The 26,913-nt window shown below is 37.7% G+C and overlaps 1 protein-coding gene across 1 annotated transcript in view; it reads left to right on the top strand.

The window, feature by feature from the left end:
• The first annotated feature begins 8,213 nt into the window (after nt 1-8,213).
• Nucleotides 8,214-26,913, top strand: part of LOC143878974 (uncharacterized) — a 33,773-nt gene continuing 15,073 nt past the window's right edge. Inside the window, exons 1-2 of the mRNA XM_077381187.1 lie at nt 8,214-9,620; nt 10,095-12,050. Of these exons, the coding sequence (XP_077237302.1) occupies nt 8,214-9,620; nt 10,095-12,050 (3,363 nt within the window). The remainder of the gene's footprint in view (nt 9,621-10,094; nt 12,051-26,913) is intronic.

The raw sequence follows: 26,913 nt of genomic DNA, 5'->3' as shown, positions 1-26,913 counted from the left end.
AGACCATTCACAAATAGACTCAGAAAATGAGGTACCGCTCACAAACGGGCTCAAAGAGAAGACGAGACCATTCACAAATGGACTCGAGAAACGAGGCACCGTTCACAAACGGGTTTAAGGAGAAGACGAGACCATTCACAAATGGACTCGAGAAACGAGGCACCGTTCACAAACGGGCTCAAGGAGAATAAGAGACCATTCACAAATGGACTCAGAAAATGAGGTACCGTTCACAAACGGGCTCAAGGAGAAGACGAGACCATTCACAAATGGACTCGAGAAACGAGGCACCGTTCACAAACGGGCTTAAGGAGAAGACGAGACCATTCACAAATGGACTCGAGAAACGAGGCACCGTTCACAAACGGGCTCAAGGAGAACATGAGACCATTCATAAATGGACTCGAGAAATGAGGCACCGTTCACAAACGGGCTCAAAGAAACAAGATAGCTTCAACAACGAAGAATTTAGAGATTTTTCATAAACTTGAATTTGACGTAGGATTGGATTTGATGAATTTTTGATTTTTCAGAAATAAGGCACCGTCCACAAACGGGCTCAAGGAGGACATGAGATCATTCACAAATGGACTCAGAAAAATGAGACACCGTTCACAAACGGGTTCAAGGAGAAGACGGGACCATTCACAAATGGACTCGAGAAACGAGGCACCGTTCACAAACGGGCTCAAAGAAACAAGATAGCTTTGATTGATGAATTCAACAATGAAGAATTTAGAGTTTTTTCATGAACTTGAATTTGACATAGGATTGGATTTGATGAATTTTTGATTTTTCAGAAATAAGGCACCGTCCACAAACGGGCTCAAGGAGGACATGAGACCATAAATGGACTCAGAAAAATGAGACACCGTTCACAAACGGGTTCAAGGAGAAGATGAGACCATTTAGAAATGGACTCGAGAAAAGAGGCACCGTTCACAAACAGGCTCAAAGAAACAAGATAGCTTTGATTGATGAATTCAACAACGAAGAATTTAGAGATTTTTCATGAACTTGAATTTGACATAGGATTGGATTTGATGAATTTTTGATTTTTTGAACTTAATGAAATCGGGGATGTTACAGATCGTGCTTGACAAAGATATCGGAAACTAGGACTTTGACGAATGATGAAACGGCAAACCGTGACGAATGATGAAACGGCAAACCAAAGAACCATTATTAACAAGAATGGATTAGAAACACTTTTATGAAACTTCAACAAGATTTTTCTCAAAGAGACTGCTGGTCTTGTCTTTGGGGATTTGGATGACTGAAACCTTGAACAAGACACTTAAAATTGGTAATCTAGAACAACGGCTCTCTTGGATATAATCATGGAAAAGTGGGACTTGCCTCTTGATAGGTGTTTAGATAAACATTTCTTGACCAAGATAGTATTTAACTAACTGGAAGGAAATTCTGAATTTTAACGGTTCATCTTTCTGAGAAATTGGCTCGACCATCATTGCATCTGAGGCTCTTCCAAGCTTAAGATGCCTTCCTGGAGTATGATCTTTTTACGGAAGCTGGGCTTTCTGATGTTTCTACTTCTGAATTCTTCTGGGTTGATCATCTTTGAAATGAAGCTGTTTGACTGGATTCTCAAGCTCTTTCAGGTACAATCGCAGGGAGCTGACAAAGCCGGGCCTCCTTCACCGAGACAGTTGCATCATTTTGGACACAAGGACGACGATTGACTCTTTTTAAAGAGAAAACTTAGATAAAAGACACTACTCAAAGGATTGAGGAGCTCTGAAGGAATGAACATAGAATAACAACGATTGATTAACTATACTGACAGACACAGTAATGCTTCTGACTTAGTTAACGTTTTATTTGGTAAGTCTATCCTTTCAAGGAATATTTTTTTCAATTGGTAAACACTGGACTTTTTCCTTAAAACAGTAATGCCTCAATGATTTAATTACAACTCCTAGGATTGCTTAGCTCCAATGCCCCCCAGTTTTGAGGATGTCACTTGAATTTGCTTGAACTTCAGTTGATCTTCAGTCCTGATACCGGCTGTAGCCTTCTTACAATGATTCTCTTACCATGACCAAGTCACCTCTTCAGGGTTTTTAACTTGGCGGACCGTGGTAGCCTTAACTTTTGCCTGAACCGCCCTTCTAGGTTTTCGATTCAGCAGGCTATCCCCTTAGCTTTTGCCTGAACCGCCCTTCTAGGTTTTCGATTCAGCAGGCTATCCCCTTAGCTTTTGCCTAAGCCGCCCTTTCGCGTTTTCAACTTAGCAGGGGAACGATCTTAAATTTTGCCTAGACCGCCCTTTCAGGTTTTCAGTCTAGCAGATCTTCAAACTCCGTTCCTTTTTTTTTTCACTTTTTGTGTTTTCGGTACCTAGATCAATAATTCTGAACACTGGAAGGACTTTATAGGTAGGATAGGGTTTTTCAAAGAATGGCTTAAGGCTCGACAAAGATTTCGACCGAACCTATGAATAGGTTGCATACATATCCCAAGATAGGAATCAGGTCGTGTGTAGTTCAGGGCGAATGCCCCTAGTTTGAAGATAAATTGTTTGAAGGTTAATTGATTTTTTCCTTTTTTTCTTTCTTTCTGGAATGATTGACCTCTCTTCTTTTGGAACTGGTCCCTCTTTTTTTTTTTTCTTTTTTTTTGGAACGATTACATTTCTTTTCCTTTTTTCTTTTTTTTTGAATCGACCGAACTCGGTTTAACCGAGCTGCCTACGTACCCCAGTGTAGGGATCAGGTCTCGCGTAGTTCGGGGCGAATGCCCCTAGTTTGATGGGTTTTCAAGAAAATTTTATTTAGGCTCGAAGGGTTTGCAAACCAGTATTCTTTTGACGTTGGGTTCTGATTTTGGGATTTATTCGGCCAAAGGAGGCCTTCCGATGTTCAGATTGGGAGTCGATCTAGTTTACTAGAGTCCCTCTGGTACTGATTATTTTTTTTTTTTATTTTTTTTTTCACGGAGCTTGACGGCATTTCCAGGTAAGATAATGGATCTTCTTCTTTCAAGATTCTAATGCGTGCTTTAGACTTTCATAGAGCGAAACTTGTTCTTTGACATCCTCCATCTATGGATTCGTACTCTTGATATCTGATGATCACTTTTCAATGCTTGCTCTTGAACTTCTTATCTCGAATTTGATGGCTTCATGTTATGAATTTGAGAACCAAGGTCATTGATTGGTAATATGAAAGTTGTTTCCACTCCATGCCCCTTGCATAGCATATGATATTCACTTCATTCTTTCTTGAACCTTCTATCTGGGTCTTTCTCTTGGCATTAATGGTAACACTTACCGGACCATCTTTTTATCCTCAAAATGGGTTTACCAATTCTTCACACTCTTCAGAGGGTAATGTATTTTCAATCGGCATTTACTGGATCAAGGTTTCAGTGCCAGTGTTTACCACTTTAATTTCATCTTTGAAAGGCTGAGATTGGCGCTCCTCCTCTTGTTCAAGTAATCGTTGTGACTCAAGTGGAGTTTCGTCAATTTTGTCCTCATTTGATGAGGGAGTCTTATTTTAAGATCAGAAGCACACTTAAGAAACAGACACCAATGAACTTTTGGAACTGAAATTTTTATTTAAAGAAATGGCTATTACATCTGATGACCTATCCTGAACATTCTTAGGATTCACAACTCTAAATAAAAAAGAGAAGCAGAAGATATCTTGCCTGGACTAGGCATTGACCTTGAAATGTAAGACCGGACTCAACAATTGTACTGACCATGATTACTGATTCGCATAGGGGAACGCCCCTAGTTCAAGGATTATGATAGTGAACTCTGAAGGACTTAGCAAAATATTCTTGAAAAAGGTTGCCCTTAGAGTAAGAAAAGACCAAGGGTACAAGCAAGATTGGATCATCTGGACCAGGCATGATCAGATCATGAGATTGCATAATCGAAAGATTGTGAGATTCTGCTCCTGCCAGTTAGGGGATGGCATGAAGATACGATCGAATCGTATGACAGAAGAATGAAAGACGCACGATCAAGAGATTAGATGAGATAGTATAAGATTGCTTTCAACGGATAGATCATGAATGACTAATCCTATGAGATCTTTGGAAATGATGGGATTTATATCCTAACCCCAAAGGAAAAGTTTTTAGTCTTCGCACATTTTAACAGTGTTACCTGAAGGCATCAACCCTAATCCTAATCTAGCGGAGTGGAGAGAGGATCTCGACTCATGACTTTGTTTGTGTACCTAGGACCGATCGTAGCCATTGGAAGATGGACTACGGCCTAATCTAGACACAAATGGGTAAGATATCCTAAACTAGGCTCACACATGTGGTGCACATGTGTTCGTATACTGCATGCATGTGTGGGTTAATCTAGGGGTAAGGCCAAGAGTCCCCTTAGCGCGAATCCATGTTCGATATACTGTACCAGTGTCCGGCGTATCAGTACGTGAACAAGAGATCCGTTTACGCACCATAAAGGTACTAGGCTAAGGGTGGAATGCTTCTCTAGCACAGAGGCACCAGGTGATGAAATCCCAGTCAACCATGCTAGATAACACTCCGGGTTCCTAAAATAGGACGTGTGTGCATGTGAAATGCAAGGGTTTAGATGCAAGTGATGTAAGTGTGTGCAATAAGTTCGCGCAATCTATGATGCCTTCAGGTTTTGTTAAATTAAGTTCGAGTAAAATGTGATGAGAAAATAAAACGAGACAAACTAATCTAACAAGTATAGAGTTTTTATGAGCCAGTTAAATTAAATTCAAATGAATTATCTTTTGAAATTTTAATGAAGTTAGGTGGTCCCCAGCAGAGTCGCCAGACTGTGGGAGCCAGATCCCGCGAGAGGGGCGTGGGGCGCGAGCCGCCGCGCGCTCTCTCTTGGTCTCTCGTACCCACGCGATTGGCGTGTGCATTTTATTTGTGATTTGAATTCATCTTTCCTGTGGACTTGGGATCACTAAGGCAATCCGAATTCCACACGAAAGAGACTGACAGAGTCGCCACCTAGATGTGGGATCTAGGACCCGTATTTAACCAGAAATCTAGACTCGCTACCTGGTTACGAGAATGGAAGGTATGGGGAGTTATCCGCCACATGCACCATTCCTGCCCGATAATCGGTCTTCGATTCCAAAAGTTAACTCTTTTAAATTTATTTTAAATGGCTCATTCAACTCTATGTTAATGTGTGAACTAAGTGACATGCATCCTAGCATCTAATTTCAATATGAATCCTAGATGTGTATCTTGATTTATTAATTTGTCTGGATTCATTCTAAGTGAAAGTTCTCCTAGAATTCTAATTTCATGGAAAGCCCTAACTGATTTGATTAAGTATTTACAAGAAAATTAATATACAAAACACCACAATTTGTTATGGTGCCGACTCGCGGGTGGTATGCCATCAGACATCCAAGCTGCCTACGTACCCAAGCCTCACTGGGATCAGAGTCGACGTAGTTCGGTGCACCTAAGCTAAGCTACATATGCCTAACTCAACTAGGACACCGACTTAGACGGATTTGACTGTTTCAACAGTTTTAAGAGGAATTATTTAATTCAAGTTGAGGATTTTATTATCTTAGGATTTCATCTAAGATGCTATATGATTCTTATCTGAATGCAAGTTGTCCCTTAGACTAATGCAGGTTTGCCTACATCCTAGTTTACTAGGCTTGTCCTAGGGAAAGATCGGGTGACTAGTGTAACTAGACCTATGGTACGGTTGCTATACATAGCAAGCGTCCGTGATGAGGCTGGACTCCTAACTCTAGGACTCCCTAAAACTTAGGACACGACACAACACTAGTGTTCCTAAATTGGGCTCTAATGGTTCTTAGATTGGAAACCATAATCCAATGGTTCCGGAAGACTCGAGACAAATCAATTCAAATTCTTGAAGTTAATTAATTTCAGATTTCCTGGATTTTCGATTTATGGACACTTGAGGATTACCAATGGTTCTAGGGTTCACCAATTTCGGCCCAGAATAGCATCCAAAGAAGGGAATCGTGCGTTCTTTCCTTGCGCAATTTAATACTTAGGTTATAACATCTTATTGCCTGGCATATCTCAGGATTTCCGTGGACAGTAACCTCGGAGCCAACAACATGCTATAGCTTAAGTATTCAAATTGTCAAAGATCGGTTGCAATTGGGATACGATTATGGATGCACTGACCATTTTTCCAGGGAATTCTAATGATCCTAAGATTTCTGTTTCAATGGATTAAGGAGTTAATGTGTGACAGAGATTTAAGGTTCTTTAGAAATATTCAGATGATTTTCAATTAATTTCGGATTTTCAATGAATTTTATCAATTTTAAACATATGAGTGATTTTACAAGTGAAATTGTAGCAAACGAATTCGAAATGAGTTGAAATTTCTACAGCAGCAAGATATGATGAAATGTAGCTTACGGAAAGAGTTTTACAGATTTTTACATTAAGCTCATATTTAATTTCGATTTAACAATTGATTGACCAGATTGCACAAATAACACAGAAACCACTAGAAATATGAATCTAAATTCAATGAAATTTCTACATTAATAAGATATAAGTAAAAATAACATACTGAGAAATTTTCATGAATTTTGGAAACCATTTACTATCAGTTTCAGATTTTTTAATTTTCAGACCAGATTATGAATTAACCCTACATCCCATATGAAAACAGATCCAAATCACTTGAAACTTTTACAGTAACTAGAAATGTGAGATTGAAGACTACTGTAAAAATTTTAAGAATTTTAGTTGTGATATGATGTCAGTAACAATTCCTCCAAAAGCTGGTAAATTTCAAAGAAAGCATAAAATAATATACCAAACAAATTCTCAAAATTCTCAAAATTTCATGGTAGAATGTACTGGTATCATATTAGTTTCCCACGAAATTTCATTAATTTTGGAATTCATTTAGTATATATTTTATTTTCGAAACACTCATGGAGATCATGATTTTGAGCATACATATTTAATTTTCAACTAAATCCAATTAAATACTAAAAATCATGCAAATATACCAAATAATTCTAGAAAAATCTAAAAATTAAGTACCTACCTGTGATCGAAATCCTCGCCGAATCCGAGAGCCGAAAAATTCGAAAATCGCACCGCCGCTTGATCCGCTTCCGCTTTCTTTCTCTTTTTCTTTGTTTTATTTTCTTTTATATTTTTTTTATATGGAACAAGGGAGAGAGATGGGGAGAAACAAATAAGGAGAGAAAGTAGATAATGATAGTGTGAGAGTGAGAGAGTGAGAGATATTGAGGGAGAGAAAGAGAAAACTATCCAAAAACAATGTGTTGTTTTTTTTTTTCCTCCTCTCATCACCTCTCTTTATATAGTGAAAAACTTAGTGGAGAGGTGGAAATAAACAATGAGAATGGTGGGTGTGGTGGAGAATAATGGAAATAAACAATGAGAATGGTGGGTGTGGTGGAGAATAATGGAATATATAATGGTAATGGTGGGAATTGTGGTGGGGAATAATGGAATATATAATGTGAATGGTGGGTGTGGTGGAGAATAATGGAAATAAACAATGGTAATTGTGGGAATGGTGGTGGGAATAATGGAATATATAATGGTAATGGTGGGAATGGTGGTGGGAATAATGGAATATATAATGGTAATTGTGGGAATGGTGGTGGGAATAATGGAATATATAATGGTAATGGTGGGAATGGTGGTGGGGATAATGGAATATATAATGGTAATGGTGGGAATGGTGGTGGGGATAATGGAATATATAATGGTAATGGAGATAATGGTGTTATTTTAAAGGGAAAAATGAAGTTAGTGGAAATGGTAGAGAAAGTTAAGTCATGCTAATGGTGAGTCCCACATCAGCGGGTTCCGCACAAGCGGGTCCCACATCAGCGGGCCCTACACAAGCGGGTCCCACATCAGCGGGTCCCACACAAACGGGTCCCACACTAGCAGGTCCCACACTAGCAGGTCCCACACCAGCAGGTCCCACACAAACGGGTCCCACACTAGCAGGTCCCACACTAGCAGGTCCCACACCAGCGGGTCCCACACAAACGGGTACAAATTCTCCCTAGTTTAGATTTTTCTGAATAATCCTTCTCAACATTTAGCGGGAAAATGCGAAACACGACGGAAATGACCAAAAATATTTAGAAATGTAACAAACGGATGCGGGAAAGAAAGACATTGGAAAACCGACGGAAAACAAACCCTAATTTCTTTATCGATTAAGGTAGAGCAAAATGGGGTGTCTACACCCTCCAACAGGGTCGATTGTGGAACCCAAACAGGTAAGTGAAGAGCAAGCAGTTTCTCCTGAAAAGGAGAATGTGCCTAAAGCTCCTTTTCCAAGGAGACTTGCTAATAATAAAAAGGTGGATGCCATGGATAAAATATTAAATGTGTTTAAGCAAGTGCAAATTAACATTCCCTTATTAGATGCGATTTCCCAAGTCCCTACTTATGCCAAAGTGTTGAAGGATTTGTGCACACAAAAGCGCACAACTAATGTGCCCAAGAAGGCTTTCTTGGCCACAAATATAAGTTCCATTTTATCTCAACAGATGGTGGCTAAGTATAAGGACCCGGGATGTCCCACTATTTCTTGCACTATTGGTAACACTAAAATTGAGCATGCTCTTTTAGATTTGGGTGCTAGTGTGAACCTCTTGCCATTTTCTGTATATATGCAATTAGGACTAAGAGACCTCAAACCAACCACCGTCACTCTCCAATTGGCGGATAGATCCATAAAGACACCTAAAGGGATGGTTGAGGATGTGTTAATTAAAGTAGGAGATTTTCTTTTTCCAGTCGATTTTATCGTGTTAGATACGGAACCTGTTGCTAATATCAAGGATCAAATCCCTATCATTCTTGGGAGGCCTTTCCTTGCTACTAGCAATGCTCTCATTAACTGTAGAAATGGCCTAATGAAACTCTCCTTTGGTAATACTTCAGTAGATTTTAATGTTTTTAGATTAGGTAAGCAACCCAATTTTCATGAAGATATTAATATGTTGCATGCCTTTCCTGAAGATGTTATAACTAATTTTGAAATCAACTTTGATGCAGGTTATCAAGAATGCTTGGATGCACTAGGAGATGATGGAGGAGATGATTTCTTTTCCAAAGCTTTTGCCATTCAAAACGTAGAGCCGGTGGGACCACTAGCCACATCGCTTCCAAAGCTTTCCATTGAAGAGGCCCCACAGCTAGACTTGAAGCCGCTTCCCTCTACTTTACGTTATGCTTTTCTTGGTGATAATTGTACTTTGCCTGTAATAATTGCTGCGGATCTAACCTCCACTCAAGAGGAGGAACTCATTAAATTGCTAAAAGATAACAAGGAAGCCATAGGTTGGACAATGGCCGACATCAAAGGAATTAGCCCTTCGATTGTGCAACATCACATCCACCTCATTGAGGGTTCCAAACCTTCAAGGGAACCTCAAAGAAGGGCTAATCCTGTGATGAAGGAAGCCATCCAAAAAGAGATTTTAAAATGGTTAGATAATGGGGTCATTTATCCCATCTCGGATAGCCAATGGGTGAGTCCCGTCCAAGTAGTGCCTAAGAAGTCGGGAGTTACCGTTATACAATCCCCCACCAATGAACTTATTCCTACTCGTATTCAAACAGGGTGGCGGGTTTGTATTGACTACCGAAAGCTTAATGCCGCTACTTGGAAGGATCACTTTCCTTTGCCTTTTATTGATCAAATGTTAGAAAGGTTAGCGGGTCGTGAGTATTATTGCTTTCTTGATGGATATTCCGGTTATAACCAAATTCCCATAGCTCCTGAAGATCAAGAGAAAACGACATTCACATGCCCCTTTGGAACATTTGCTTATAGACGCATGCATTTTGGGTTATGCAATGCACCGACAACTTTCCAAAGATGCATGATGAGTATCTTTTCTGACATGGTGGAGACCTTCTTAGAGGTTTTTATCGATGATTTTTCTATTCATGGCTCCACCTATGCCGAATGTTTACATCACTTAAAATTGGTCTTAGAAAGGAGTAGAGAAAAGAACCTTGTCCTCAATTGGGAAAAGTGTCATTTTATGGTAAAAGAGGGCATCGTTCTAGGACATGTGATGTCTAAAGAGGGAATTAAGGTTGATAGAGCCAAGGTAGATCTCATTGTCCATCTTCCACCGCCCAAAAGTGTGAAGGATATTCGATCATTTTTAGGCCATGCGGGCTTTTACCGGCGTTTTATAAAAGATTTTTCTAAAAATGCTAGGCCTCTAACCAACTTGTTAGCAAAAGATCAAAAATTTGAGTTTTCCAAAGAATGCTTCGATTCTTTTGAGTGTTTAAAAAATGAGTTAACTACGGCTCCCATCATTCAAGCACCAAATTGGGCCGAACCGTTTGAAATTATGTGTGATGCTTCTGACTTTGCCATAGGAGCCGTTTTGGGCCAAAGATTCAATAAATTACCGCATGTCATCTATTATGCAAGTAGGACTCTCAATGATGCACAACTCAACTACACCACTACGGAAAAAGAATTTCTAGCGGTTGTGTTTGCATTAGAAAAATTTAGGTCCTACTTGATTGGATCGCATGTGATAATTTATACCGACCATTCGGCAATCAAGTATCTTGTTGGAAAGAAGGATGCTAAAGCTCGCCTCATTCGGTGGGTTTTACTTCTTCAAGAGTTTGATTTGGAGATTAGAGATAAAAAGGGTACGGAAAACTTGGTTGCCGATCACTTATCTAGACTTCCTAATGCAAAGAATGACGAAGGACCAATTAATGAATATTTCCCTGATGAGCAATTATTTGCTATTTTTAGTGAGCCATGGTATGCGGATATTGTGAATTACTTGGCTACAGGTGCTACACCGGATCATTGGTCCAACCAAGACAAATACCGGTTTCACTCACAGGTAAAGTATTTCTTTTGGGATGACCCCTATTTGTTCAAAACTTGTTCGGATCAAATTATCAGACGATGTGTGTCCGATCATGAGCACCAATCGATTCTATCTTTTTGCCATGATCAAGCCTGTAGTGGCCACTTTAGTGCAAAGAAAACCGCGCACAAAGTTTTACAGTGTGGTTTCTATTGGCCAAGTCTTTTTAGGGATGCTTTTGATTTTTGTAAGGCATGTAGATCTTGTCAGTCATTAGGTAGAGTTACTAAGCGAAATATGATGCCCCTCAACCCAATCTTAGTGGTAGAAATCTTCGATGTGTGGGGTATTGATTTTATGGGTCCGTTTCCCAATTCTTTTGGCAACTTGTATATTTTGTTAGGAGTAGATTATGTGTCAAAATGGATTGAAGCCATTGCTTGCAAATCCAATGACCACAAGGTGGTGGTCAAGTTTTTGAAAGAAAACATCCTCTCGCGCTTTGGTACTCCTCGTGCGATCATTAGTGATAGGGGTAAACACTTTTGTAATAGACCTTTTGAAGCTCTTATGAAGAAATATGGTATTACTCATAAGTTGTCTACACCTTATCACCCACAAACGAGTAGCCAAGTGGAGGTTTCAAATAGGCAAATTAAGCAAATTTTGGAAAAGACAGTGAATCCAAACCGCAAAGATTGGTCCATTAGATTAGTGGATGCCTTGTGGGCTCATAGGACGGCATTCAAGACTGATCTTGGTCAGTCTCCTTACCGCCTTGTGTATGGCAAAGCTTGTCACCTCCCAGTTGAATTGGAACATAAAGCTTTTTGGGCTATTAAGAAACTAAACTTTGATTTGTCTTCTGCAGGTGTTCAAAGGAGATTACAACTTTCCGAATTGGAGGAGTTGCGCAATGAAGCGTACGAGAATGCAAAGATCTATAAAGAGAAGACAAAAGCTTTTCATGACAAACATATTTTGAGAAAATCGTTTCAAGAGGGCGAAAAAGTACTTCTCTACAATTCAAGATTGCATATCTTTCCAGGTAAGTTAAGATCCCGTTGGGATGGACCATACATTGTTAATAAAGTTTTCTCCCATGGTGCGGTCGAGATTCTAAATCCAAGCAATGGTGAGATTTTTAAAGTTAATGGTCAAAGATTAAAGCCATTTATTAAGTTTTCAAAGCCGGATATGGAAGAGGTCATGGATCTCCATGAACCTTCCTATTCGAATCATGCCTAAACAAATACGGTACGTACCCTCCTTTCTATTTTTAGTCCTCATATTTTTATTTCTATTTTTAGTGCCTTGAGGACAATGCATAAATCAAGTATGGGGGGGTAGCTTTTGGAAACTTTCTTTTCTAATCTTTTCTATAGTTAAAGTTAGAAATTTTCTTTTCCTTTTGTTTTTAGTATTTTTCTCAAATTAGAAAGAACTTGGTATTCTTAGAAAGAAAGTTGTTTTCCTATTTTAAGAAAGAAAATTAGTGGATATTTTAATTTTGGAATTTGAAAAATTAGAAAGAATACTTTCCTTTCTTAGTTTTGTTTTCTTTTGGAATCTTTCTTTTAAAAGGATTTGAATAAGAAATAGAAATAGAAACTTGCTTTTTATATGGTATGGATAAAAAGGAAAGAAAGGTTGAAACAAAAGAAAGAAAGAATGATTTTTAGAAAGTTTGCTTCTTGATTATAGTTTTGATTTGTAGCCTTTTTGACTTGAGCTATTATGTCTGAAGGGTTTTTATGCCTAGTTCCTTAAAGCCAACTGGCTTGAGAGCAACTGACTGAAAACTCCATACATGGGTCAATTAGAAAGCTTAATAAATCAAAGCATTGCACATAATCAAAGGTAAAGCTTGAACTCATATGCATCAATGTCTATGATATATGCAAATCAAAGATTAGTCGGACACTGCTTAGTAGCCTGGGTGTCTGGTGCATGCCCTGCATGTCATTCACGCCAAAAGCAGTAGATGATTACAAAAAAGTGAGTTCTATTCTTAGAAAGTATGGAAAAGTGAAAAGTAGGGTGGGCCATATAAATTTGCAATTTTCTACGAAGTTTCCGAATCAAATTTCTTTTATGGTACGATTACATTAGAGGCAAGTTTAAGGGAGTAAAGTAGGACAAATTCAAAAGAGGATTCCATGATTAACATATTTTTCTAATTTTTCCAACTTGGGATAGGATGTAAAGTTTTAGTATGGGGGTATTCTTGTTCTTCTATTTTGAGCAATTTATCAAAGCAAAAGGATTAGAAATTTTTGGTTTTATTCTATAGTGTGATTTGGAAAGAAAAGTTTGTTTCTAGAATTTTGTGTGTATATTCTCTACAAACACTCACGAGACAAAACTCGTCCACTAGGGTAACCTAGGGGTTTAAAGGCTTGTTGCACGTGCTAAGTGCAATCGTGATTCCTACGAAAGTGAGTTAGGATTTTGTTTTTGTTTAGTTTCTATGTTTTTTTTTTTTTTTTTTTTAGTTTTTCTTTTGGTTTGCTTGAGGACAAGCAAAGCTTAAGTATGGGGGAATCTGATGAGCACATTTATGTGTGAATTGTAGGTAGAAAAATCATGTAATTCTCTCATTTAAAGCGGTGCTACTAATGTATTTTCCTTATTTTTTTTGTCTCAGGGTTATTTATGGATTATCGTGGAAAATGGAGCTAAAGCGATGAAATTCTAAAGAAAGATTCAAGAGCGGAAACATTTGTTGGATCAACACCATTGTGGCTCATCATTTGAAGGATTTGGATTATTTTACGATCCACCGATTGGTTGGTTCAAAATAGCCTTGGGAAGTCATTTTAGGAGTGCAACTAATTTAAATGGTGGGTTATAAAGTGGACGATCCAGATTATGCTATGACATGGGCTTGCAAGAATACTCTATTCATTATGGTCCATTAAATTGAATGGCTTGGATTAGCCCACGAAAATGATTCTTGGGGGCACAACTAATTCGCAGGTTGATCCAACAAATGGACGGTTTTGATCACTCAAGAAGTGGGCGCGCATATGCTCATACATGGAACCCATTTGGGCGTGTTTTTTTTTTAGAAGCCACCAACATATGTGTTTGCAAATAAATTGGATGGTTTGGATGACACTAAGGTGCCCACCGCGTACTCTCTCTCTCTCCTCCATATTGGCAATCCACTATTTTCCCCTATTTCGTCTCTGTCTCTCTCCCCCTAAACCAACACAGTTTGCACCGTTTGGATCATCCATGTGATGAGCTGCTAAATGGGGGGTTCGGATTAACAAAATCAATGGTTAGGATCATCTATAATGGGTTGTTTGGATGAACAAAATTCAAGGGCTGTTATTAAATGGGTTGTGCATGGATCAGATGATTATAAAATGGCATACATGCATATTAATGGGAAGGTGACAACAAGGACTTTTGTTCGTATAGAAACTTGTTTTTTATAGCTTGATGGGGGCCCACTATATATATATATATATATATATATATATATGTGCATGGCATGAATTGTTGCCCAAGTGGAGTTAACCAAGAAGGAAAAATACTATAAATTGCAAGGACGGTGGTAATGAATTTGATACTTTGTTTTCTTCTAAGATGGGCCCCACGTTACTACTTTCACACGGATTGATTACATGGTGTAAAATGGTGGTGCCAATATCGAATTTGCCAAATGATATAAGTGAAGGAATTGTATGTTGCCCACATAGTATTATCATGAGAAGGAGAAGGAGTGTCATTATCAAGAGAAGACAATTAAATTTTGGTTAATTTAGGATGGAGCCTGCCAACGAATTTCTTTTAGAAACTTCTCCACCGAATGACCTTCACTCTTTGTATTGCAATAAAGGGTCATTGCCTATTTATTCATGGTAGTTGGAATAGCAACTAGCCATTTGCTCTCAACTAATAAAAGGAAAACTTGAAATTTCAAAGAAGGCAAGAAGCCATATTCCATAGTTGGGTGACGTCCAGCACTATTTATGAATGTATCACTTCAGTTTCAACGTGGCTGACATAGTGCCTTTCCAACGGCAGAAACGTTAAAATGGAAGTTGCTGAAATTACATAGATGCGAAGTTATTGCTTGGAAGAGGAGAATAGAAAGATTTTTCCTCTTCAAATTGAAGTGAAGAACATAAAAGAACCGACTCTCCTCTCATTCTCTTCTCTCTCTAGAATTCTCTACCACTCTCAAGCTCTCTCTCTTAGGGTTCTTGTTCTCTTTTTCTTTTTCAAGTTTTTATCTCTTCAACCAAGGATCAACCATCCAAGGCTCCACTCCAAGGTGACATCAAGAGACGGAGAAGGACAAGTTGGCCGTTGCTCGAAGGAGAAAAAGACTAAGTGTTCTTTAATTTCTGTTATTTTTTTCAATCCTAGTTAACTGTATTTTTGTTTAATTTTAATTAAAAGAGAAAATACTTTGTGTTTGATTTTTCTTTTCAAGTTCTTAATGGCAATTCTCTTGTCTATTCTCTCTATTTTCTTTGTTTCTTTCCCCTTCTCCATGAATAACTAAATCCATCTACTTGGGGTTTAGATGAAGCCATAGGGAAGGAGAAAGATGATTAATTAAAACCAGTGGCTTATATAACAACTTATGTAAGGATTTGTATTTGTTGGATCCCAATCACGTATGCCACTGGCTTTCCCCACTCGTATAAGTGATTGCCGATAAATAAATATAATTTCTTATATAATATCTTTAAATTGAGTAGTATATTTGATAAAACACTCATGGGCAATGACATCAATAGATCTTATTCCCCATAGACTAAATTTATCAAATACACTATCCAATACAGAAATTGGTTTAATTAATCAATCCAATCCAAACCCATGGTGGATTCTAATCCTGAGTAATCTTTTATATTGAATTAAGTTTTTTACACTATTCCAAATTACTTTCGTAATTTTTCAATTAACTTAGGCCTTTAGAATTTTAGTTTTCTAATTAAATTAGATAAGTAGTTAATCAAGATCATTAGAATTTTGGTACACTTTGCCTAAATTAAGATTTCTAAATCAAGATCGTAGTTGAATTTGATTCTTAGATTGAATAGAATACACGCTTATATATAGTGTTGGCTCCGAGGTCTAAGTCCACGGAAATCCTGAGTCCATTCCAGGCAACATTATATCATAGCTAGTATTCTAATCGGTACAAGAATAGGATTGACAACTAGATTTCTCTTCCCTGAGTTCGACCCGTATTTACACGATCCGTGCACTTGCGGTTATTTTATTATTCAAACAGCTGTTTTTTCACGTTGGATGGGTTGGGGAAGAAGAAAGAAAAAGGTGAAGTAGGTAGGTGAAAATAGCTTAGGGATTAGAGCCCAAAAAGATGGAGGGAAAAAGCAGGGGGTATATTTGTCCTAAAAGCCATATTTTCTCACCTGACAACCCTTTTTTTATAAAATTGAAATGTCTACCCTTGATTCAAAATATAACTAAAACTTTGCATTTTTTTAAATAATTTTCCCTAACCTTTTTTTTTGTTTTCATCTCCGACCAACACCCCTAATTCGTTCCACCGCCCAACCTGTTTAATAACTGCACTACCATGTACCGAAAGACACAACCTCTCATAGTTTTTAGACATTTTTCATCCCATGTCCCAGTCAACCCCAACCCCCCGAGCCAAAGCCGCGACAGGCACTATATGCCAGAAAAGTAAACCTTATAAGCATGCAAGGATCTTATGTTCTCACAGAGTGTTAGGGGTAAAATTGGTATATCCGGTACCGACCCTCAAAGACATTCTCCACTACTCGACCAGGACAAATCAACCACCACAAGCAACACTCGTTAACGAATCACGCCCTCAACATTTCTCCTTTGTACGCTAGCGAACTTCAAAAGGAGCCAAACACAATCACGGGAATCTCGCCATTATGCGACCAATCCGGGTTACCATTTCACACAAGGCACGACATTCAAATTCAAAACATCCCGCCTAGGCCACCATCCGAGATCTCCGCCTAGAATCACCGGAAATCATATCTCTGCAATCTCATCCTCCATCCATCACGCCCCACTTGGGCTAAATCAAAGGGTTGATTGATATCTTCAAGATCGTGGACCTCCACCCATATAAATAGGAGCCTACACACTCAAGCAAAGGAATTTTTTTTGGAATCAACTCTCCTTCTCCTTCTCCTTCTCCTTCTTTGCTCTGGTAACTTGTCTTGGCCCTCCCCCGGTCCATCGTCCATTTCTGTGATTGTCTATCTTTGACTTGAGTGTCGAAGTGGCCGTCCAGAGCCACAACTCCGGGCCCGCTGACGCTTTTTCTGTGAGCGCAGGATTACAAGTTCTGTCAGGTTAGTACGTGTAGTCAGATTTTGGACGTCATCAGATTGGCGCCATCCGTGGGATCCATCGATGCCAAAATCGAGAGCTCCCTTTCAACCTAACGGTGGAATGGTTACGAGAAGCCAGCCTAGCCAGCAAGACCAAGAACAGCTTGCGGAGATAGGAGAGATGGTTGTCTCCGGCGACGCTCCGGTTACTATGACCACCCTCAACCAGTTCACACAACAACGTGGAGACGTCGCAGCCGCCCTCTAACAAGTACTTCAAAGAATCCCTCCTCAACCGACAGCACCACCCCCGCCTGTAAACCCGCCGGGTGAAGGAACCCCTCCTGCCGAGATTTCAAAGGAGCAAGAATCCTCAGAATGACGAAATCCTCGAAAGCAAAGACCCTGCCAGCATCAGCAAGGATCTGCATCAATCACTAGCCCGCCACCCGACCATCGTCGTGATAATCGTCATCGAAGACGGAATGACCCAACGGTGGAACCAACATTAATAGATTTCACTCATCAGATTGATGGTCAGGTACCTCCACCGAGAAGAAGCCCATCAAGAAACGACCAGGCGGAAAAAAAACCCCACTATCATGGCTGATCTCCAACGCCAGATAAGAGAACTCCAACAGCAAATGAAGGCGCCTTGTTGTAGACACCCTGTAAGCCCAATGGTTTCCACCTTGGCATTCCCATCTTATTTTGATGATTCCAATACACAAGTGATTTATGATCACTAATGTGTTTGATTGTCTAAGTTGTAGATCACATTGGTACTAAGATAACATTGCTTAGATTGAGGCCAAGAAGATCTCATTGGACCACATCACGAAGGCCAAAGACATCGAAGTCCAAAACAAATGAAGACTTGAAGAATCCATTGAAGATCAAGTTATATTAGATTGTAAAAGATCCAATCTTAGTTTTAGATTTTAGAGGCATAATTAAGCAAATAAACAAACACCCTAAATAACTAAGTGATTGTCCTTGTGGAGTTCCAACACCTTGGAACCCTCATAGCAATCCCAACTCGGTGGTAAGTTGGAAGCCTAAAAACATGAAGTGAAAATCTGCTCAGCATAGGCTTCTCGAAACTCCGAGAGAAATTCTCGGAACTCCGAGAAATGGTCCATTAGATTTTTTTTTCAAATTCTGTTTGTATTCTCGGAACTTCGAGAATTCTCGGAACTCCGAGAACACTACAACGGTCGGATTTTTAGCCGTTGCGATTTTTCCTGGAATTACAACAACGCCATTGAACGGTCATATTTGGTTTTTCCTATATATATGGGTATTCCAAACATTCAAACCATGAATCCTAACACTCTTAAACTCCATTTGAACATCCAAAGAGTGAATCAAACTTGATTATGCCTCTCATCCTCTAAAGCTTAGGATTTGGATCATAGGCTAAATTTGTACATCTTCTACAACTCTTGTAAACCCTTGTGAGGGATTTTTTGTTCTTTCTTTCTTACTCAAAGAACTTGTATCGGGCGAGTGTTCGGAGAAGCGTAGCCCACTCTTCGTGGTGAAGATTGCCACCAAGGTTAAAGCTAATCGGAAGTTGTAATCGGCACCGATCTTCGCCGAAGTTAAGAAGATCACATAGTGAAGCCATCAACGAGTTTGGTTGGTGGAGTGGAGTAGGCCTCACGTTTGGAGGACCGAACCACTTTAAATCTCGGGTGCAATCTCTCTTACTCGTGCTCTTTATTTTGCATTTGCACTTTAGATTTAACTTGTGTGCTTGAATTTTATTGTTGCTCTCTTAATTTCCTAAATTGGGTTTGAGTTTTTAAAAGAGTTAAAACTCGTTAGTAACCTAATTTCTCACTCCTCATAAGTTGACGTACTCGGGACCACCCTTGGAATTTCACTTGGTATCAAAGCAAAGGCTCTTAAAAGATTTTCTTTTCTATAAATCTTTGGAAAAATTTTAAAAAAAATTTCAACAAGGGAAAGATCATAAGATCTTTGGCAACTTTCTAATTGTGAAATGGCGGATAGAAATGGAACCGGACTTCCTGAGGGCCATTCCACAACTAGACCTCCCTTCTTTAATGGGTCCAATTATGGACATTGGAAGACAAGGATGCGCATCTATCTTCTTTCGATAGATGTGGACCTTTGGCACATTGTTGAAAATGGATACATGTTGCCTTCCAAACCATTTGAAGAATGAAATGTAGTAGAAAAAAGGCATGCAAATTTAAATTACAAAGCTATAAATTCTTTGTTTTGCGCCTTATCTACGGAGGAGTTTAATCGAGTTGCTCTTTTTTATTCCGCCAAGGTTATTTGGGATACACTTGCCGTTACCCATGAGGGAACATCTCAAGTTAAGGATTCCAAAATAAACTTGTTAAAGAGCAAATATGAAATGTTTAGAATGGATCAAAACGAAAGCATTTCCAAAATGTATACCCGTTTTTCTAAAATTTCTAATGAACTAGCAAATCTTGGTAAATCTTATCCTACTGATGAGCTTATGAGTAAGTTGCTTAGGTCTCTTCCTCCATATTGGGATCCAAAGGTAACCGCCATACAAGAATCAAAGAATCTCAAGACGCTAACCATGGAGGAACTTGTAGGATCTCTCATCACACATGAGATGCTCCTCACTAGCCGACAAGAGGAGAAGAAGCCGAAAGAGAAAGAAAAAGAGAGTCGATCTCTAGCTCTTAAAGCCTCTAAAGCGAACTCATCATCCTCTAGCGAAGCGGATAGCGATGAAGAAGAATCTTTAAGAAAATTTAAAAGCTTATGGAGAAAGAAACATAAAAAGGATAAACCGAAGAAGAAAGAAGAAAGTGAAGTAGAAGGAGGAATAAGGTGCTATAATTGCAAGAAGACCGGACACAAAAGACCGGATTGTCCACTTCTCAAGTCATCTTCCTCAAAATATAAGGGAAAGAAGGAATGGAAGAAACATAAAGCTCTTGCCGCCGGATAGGATGCTACTAGCACCTCGGGAAAGAGTTCAAGCGAAGGGGAGAAAAGAAAGACGATCTTTGCTTCATGGCACTCACCCATGAAGATGAGGTAGACTCTAACCCCTCATGTTATTCATCTAGTAGTGATAGTGAAAAAATATCATATGATGAATTGTGCTCAACCTTGCACTCTCAAATTTTTAAAAATAAAGTTCAAAAGAAATCCATTTCAAAATTAGAAAATGAACTTAATTTTTTCAAAAATAAATCTTCTTCCAAATCTCAAGCACAACTTGAAAATTTTAAACTTGAGATTGAAACCCTTAAGGGTTGTTTGGATGAGAAAACTTGCCAAATTGCAAAACTCCAAGATGTGGCAAGCTCTTTCAAATCTTATGAAGATGAATTTAATATTTTCTAAATCAAATAACCCATCTTCATAATGAAAATGAAAGGTTAAAATTATGTCTCCATGGATTCTTAAATGGTGACAAAATTATTGACATAATCTTAAAGAAGACTAGTCAAAGACCTAAACATGCATATGATAGGACTAGTTTATCTAACCCTCATGTTAGATGCCATTATTGTTTCCGGCTAAGGAATGGGAAATCTTTCTCCTGTTACATGAATCAAATGTTTCATTTCATCCGGGAAAAGCCATCTCTTTCTCAAATGAAAAAGTGGTTTCTAGAAAAGAAAGGAATTTGCAGGAATTCCTTTGTAATAAGATTCGAATTCCTTTGTTACCAAAATTATCTTGTCATACCCCAATTAGGTATTATGGGGTACCATAATGGGGTCTTTGACCCCTGGAACTGGAAGGGCATAATGCGGAAATTAGGTGGTGTTTTTTTGTGGATCGCCATTTCCAGTATTGCTCCTATTGGACTTCTTATGTCAGGATATGGATCGAATAATAAATATTCCTTTTCAGGTGGTCTACGAGCTGCTGCTCAATCTATTAGTTATGAAATACCATTAACTAATGTGCATCTAAGATTAGGGATAATGGTGGAACCAAGAAATCTTGGGTTCCCAAAGCCCCCATATGATTTTCATCATTTATGCTTAGATTAGGGGCTTTTGCTTTAAAATTGAATATCTTTTTCAAAGTTAATTAAATATCCCCTCTTATATTGAATAAAAATTCTAAATAGGGGGAGTTCTAGGTTTGTCTTTTTCCTTGAAAAAGGTGGAGCTTTAAATTGAATATTTCATCCATTTGTTTCTCTTTTACCCCAATCTTTTTTATTGATGCTAAAGGGGGAGAGAATTCTAGTGTAAGGAAAATATGAATGCTTTTATTGGAAAATCTCTTGTGCTTGTCATCATCAAAAAGGGGGAGATTGTAAGCCCAATGGTTTCCACCTTGGCATTCCCATCTTATTTTGATGATTCCAATACACAAGTGATTTATGATCACTAATGTATTTGATTGTCTAAGTTGTAGATCACATTGGTACTAAGACAACATTGCTTGGATTGAGGCCAAGAAGATCTCATTAGACCACATCATGAAGGCCAAAGACATCAAAGTCCAAAACAAATGAAGACTTGAAGAATCCATTGAAGATCAAGTTATATTAGATTGTAAAAGATCCAATCTTAGTTTTAGATTTTAGAGGCATAATTAAGCAAATAAACAAACACCCTAAATAACTAAGTGATTGTCCTTGTGGAGTTCCAACACCTTGGAACCCTCATAGCAATCCCAACTCGGTGGTAAGTTGGAAGCCTAAAAACATGAAGTGAAAATCTGCTCAGCATAGGCTTCTCGGAACTCAGAGAGAAATTCTCGGAACTCCGAGAAATGGTCCAGTAGATTTTTTTTTCAACTTCTGTTTGTATTCCCGGAACTCCGAGATTTATTCTCGGAACTCCGAGAACACTACAACGGTCGGATTTTTAGCCGTTGCGATTTTTCCTAGAATTACAACAATGCCATTTAACGGTCATATTTGGTTTTTCCTATATATATGGGCATTCCAAACATTCAAACCATGAATCCTAACACTCTTAAACTCCATTTGAACATCCAAAGAGTGAATCAAACTTAATTATGCCTCTCATCCTCTAAAGCTTAGGATTTGGATCATAGGCTAAATTTGTACATCTTCTACAACTCTTGTAAACCCTTGTGAGGGATTTTCTGTTCTTTCTTTCTTACTCAAAGAACTTGTATCGGGCGAGTGTTCGGAGAAGCGTAGCCCACTCTCCGTGGTGAAGATTGCCACCAAGGTTAAAGGTAATCGGAAGTTGTAATCGGCACCGATCTTCGCCGAAGTTAAGAAGATCACATAGTGAAGCCATCAACGGGTTTGGTTGGTGGAGTGGAGTAGGCCTCACATTTGGAGGACCGAACCACTTTAAATCTCGGGTGCAATCTCTCTTACTCTTGCTCTTTATTTGCATTTGCACTTTAGATTTAACTTCTGTGCTTGAATTTTATTGTTGATCTCTTAATTTCCAAAATTGGGTTTGAGTTTTCAAAAGAATTAAAACTCGGTAGAAACCTAATTTCTCACTCCTCATAAGTTGCCGTACTCGGGATCATCCTTGGAATTTCACACCCCCATTTTGCTACGCTTTAAAAAGTGAAAGATTCGGTAGTATCATCGAGTCTTGAGTTCGTATTCAGCATTAGATTAGGCATCTATGCATTTTAGGGTAGATTTCACCTCATTATGGGAGTTTTGAAGTTGATTATCGATCCTGAAGATCTCTAGGGGGTTCCTTTGGCCTCTGGAAGATGAAAGTTTAAGTTTCCAAGCAAATGAAAAAACCTACTATTTTTAGAATTTTCGGGGTTTCCCTCATTTTTGCCTATTTTGCACTGCAGGGGTATTTTGGTCATTCCCGATGTGTCTCGTTTGACCCCCGAGTTATATTTGAGAAATCTTGAGTTATTTTAGAAATTTTGAAAAAGCTGCTATTTTTAGAAACTCATGAGGCTTCCACATTTTCATCATCTTATGGATACTTCAATCATTTCTCATATGTCCAAAACCATCTCGAAGGTACGGCTGATGGATTAGGAGTAATTTCGTAAGATTTGGGAAACCTGCTAAATTTAGATCTCTCAAGATTTTCTCTTAGTCTTGCACTTCGGGGGTATTTTAGACATTTCCAAACATATCATATTTAGTCCCTAAGTTGTGTCTAAGAAATCTTGAGTCCGTTCATAAATTTTCTTGAGTCCCAAGGTTTTCCCTAGTCTCGCCAAATTCTAGCACCTCGGGGTAATTTGGTCTTTTCCTGTGTAATTCTTTTGATCCCCGAAATATGTCTGAGAGATTATGAATGATTTCCTGAATTTTGGAAAAACTGCTAAATTTAGAATTTCTCAGGAGTTTCGCTTAATTTGAAAATTATAAGTGTTGATGGCATTTTGGGTATTTTCAGGGGATACCAAATGATCCTGTTTAATATTGCTCACCGAAAGGACCCAATTTTAAAAGTTTCTATTTTTGAAGTTTGACCACAAAGACTTTCCATTTTTAATTTTTTCCTTTAGGGGTGAACCAATCTGAGGGTATTTTGGTCGCATTTGGATGTCTAACAGTCAAATAGGAGCATTTTGGTCCGAAAAGTTATTTTTTAAAAAAGATGCTCCGATCATGTGTGAGTGATGCACCATAAATGTCAAATGGGTTGGGTCCATATATAGAATGTTGAATTTAGAAATATTTTATTGATTTTTTATGGAAAAACCCGAAACCCGTGTGAAATGGCCCATTGGGCTAAAGCCCGCAAAGATGGAGCTCATGTGGGTTCACCCATATGGGTCAACCACCATGGTAGGCGGCCCACATGGTTGACCCACATGAGTTGAGCACCCAACCTTGATGATGTCACAATGGTGACATCATATTTGTTAAAAGAAAAATAAAAAGAATAAAAAATGAAAAGAAGGAAAGAAGGAAAAGAGGAATGATTGCTTAAAAAAGTTTTCTTCCAAAGAAGCAATGTGAAATGAGAATAGCATGTCTTGATTGACAAGAAATTAAGATTGGAATCAAATCCAATTTGGAAATAAGAAAGAAAGCAAGAGGGGAAAATTGGAAACAAGCCAAAAAGGGAGCTCTCACATTGGAAATTACTATTTCTCTCTTAACCTTAGCTTTTTTGTATAAAAATCAAAGTAAACAATGCTAGAAAAGAATTTGAAAAACTCCAAATTCATCCTTTTTCTCTCTCCTCCCAAGAATTTTTTTTTCTCTTTAAGTGTAATCTCTCTCTCAAGTGTTCTTCAAAAAAGAAATTCTTGAATTCCTTCTTCTTCTCCAAGGCATCACACAATCAAGAATTATTGGAGTGTTCTTTCTGCCTTTTTTTAGCGTATAAAAGGGTTGGACAAAGCATATATCTTGGATCACCAACCCTAGAGACAAGGATCGCGATCAACGGTATGGATTCCTCATCTTTGTGAAGTAGAAAAAGCATGCTAGGGTTTTAATTTTGATGGATCAAATCACCTAATTTTTCTTTGAAATTCTAGTATGTTATAATATAGATTATGAGTTTTCAAAATCCAAAATTTGATCCAAAAATTAATTTTCCTCAATTTAAAAATGGTTTTCTTTTATTTTTTATTCAATATGGATTTAAATTAGATTATCAAAGCAAGTGTTTGAAAACATGGTTATTTTTAAAAAATGATATTTTCTGGGTTTTATATAAAATACAAAACTACTGGAAACTTAATTTCCAACCGCGGTTCAGCCGTTTTATTTTTCAAAGAATAACCCCGAAAATGGTTATTTCTTGATGAATGGAGCCAAAAGTATATCAAATCATGTCCAAATTTAGTGAAAGTTTATTTCCAGTAGTTTTACAAGGTTTTTAGATCACCCAAAAAATTTTATATGTTTTGGAGTTTATTTAATCGGATTATTAATTATTTTAAATTTCGGCTATTTTTAATAAATACCAAATCATTTTAAAAATTGATGAAACTTTCCAGAATTAAAGCTTAATAATAAATGGAAGTTTTCATTAAAAATAGTTTAAAACAAATATGGTTTTTACTGTTTTCTAATCCCTTCCCCGTTTTACGTGCCATAATTCTTTTTCTTATTAAATTAATATATTTTTAAAAATTTTCTTTACAAACCAGTAAATTTGGTTACTGGAATGTTAGAGAAATATTTTCAATTAATTTTGCAAAGATTTGATAAGATTTTACAATTTATTTTAATAAACGGGTTTTAACGCGTAGGAAACAAATTGATCTCTTATATTTAAAAACCAATTTTATGGAGGAGATTTAAGTTTTAAGTTTTGAAATTTTGATAATAAATTTTATAATCTATTATATATCTACTGAAATTTTTCATTTGATTTTAGGATACCATTAGGTTTGCTTTTAAGTAATTCTTTGGTTTCATCTGATTTTTGTGTGAATTTAAATGGGCATCAAATCGTCATAAAAATCTATGAACGTCATACAGTAGTCTAATTTCATGATTATCTTTATAGTGTAAGAGTTTAAGTTGATTTGAAATTGATATGCTATAGGTTACTGTGTTAATCTATAATCTGATTTGAATTTTGAAAAATTGGATATTGGTATCTAATCTTAATGATAATTCATGCAAATTTTTCAGTAAGCTTCAATCATTTATATATTTATTTTTTAAAAGTTTGGAGTAATTTAAAAGTAATATGATATAGGTTTCTGTGTTAATCTATAATCTGATTTGGATTTTCAAAAATCGGAAATTGATATCAAATCTTAATGATAATTCATAAAATATTTCCAGTAAGCCACAATCATCCATATCTTGTTACTGGAAAATTTTCAACTGATTTGGAGTTCGATTGCTTAGGGTTACTGTCTATTCCTAGCAATCTGGTCTTAATGATATTAAATCACAATTTAATAGCAAATCAATACAAAAGTCAGTAAAAATCTCCAAAAAAACCTTAACTTTTCATCATAAATTCAATCCCTAACTTTTTGAAATAGAAACCTTAGGGTTCATAGATTGCCTTTGTAAATTGGCTATTCTGTGACAATTTAACTGCCGAGATCGCAATCGTAATCGTATACTAATTGCGATTAATCCCGCATAATTGGAGTGCGTAAATTATAGTATGATATTGGCTCCGAGGTCCACTGTCCATGAAAATCCTGAGAATTATGCCAGGCAATAAGATACTATAATTTACGTGCTAAATTATACAAGTGTTAAGAGCACGATTCCCTTCCATGGTTGCAATTCGAGGCCGAAACTTGCGAACCATAGAGCCTTTCGTATTCCTTAGATGTTTAGGAATAAAAAATCCTCAAAAATTGAAAATCATTAAGTTCAACAAATCAAATTAACTCGATCCGTGTCTTAGGAGCCGTTGGATTACGGTCTCCTATCGTAGGAACCTTTAGGGCCCCTTAGGAACACTTACGTCATGTTGTGTCCTAGGTTTTAGGGAGTCCTTGAGTTAGGATTCCAGCCTCATCACAGGCGTTTGCTATGTATAGCAACCGTCCCATAGATCTAGTTACACTAGTCACCCAATTTTTCCTTAGGACAAACCTAGTTACCTAGGATGTAGGTTAACCTGCATTAGTCTAAGGGATGTCTTGCACTTAGATAGGACCATATAGCATCTTAGATGAAGTCCTAGGATAGTAAAATCTTCAACTTGAATTAAATAATTTCTCTTAAACTGTTAAAACAGTCAATCTAGTCTAGATCGGTGTCCTAGATGAATTAGGCTTAAGTAGCTTAGTTCAGGTGCACCGAACTACGTCGACTCTGATCCCAGTGAGGCTTGGGTACGTAGGCAGCTTAGATGCTGATGGCATACCAA

The sequence above is a fragment of the Tasmannia lanceolata genome, unplaced genomic scaffold (assembly GCF_043159265.1).
Source record: "Tasmannia lanceolata isolate RefF3 unplaced genomic scaffold, GAP_Taslan_0.1 ptg000006l, whole genome shotgun sequence".
Classification (NCBI taxonomy): Eukaryota; Viridiplantae; Streptophyta; class Magnoliopsida; order Canellales; family Winteraceae; genus Tasmannia; species Tasmannia lanceolata.
The sequence above is the reverse complement of the archived record's forward strand: the minus strand, read 5'-3'. Positions and strand labels throughout refer to the sequence as shown.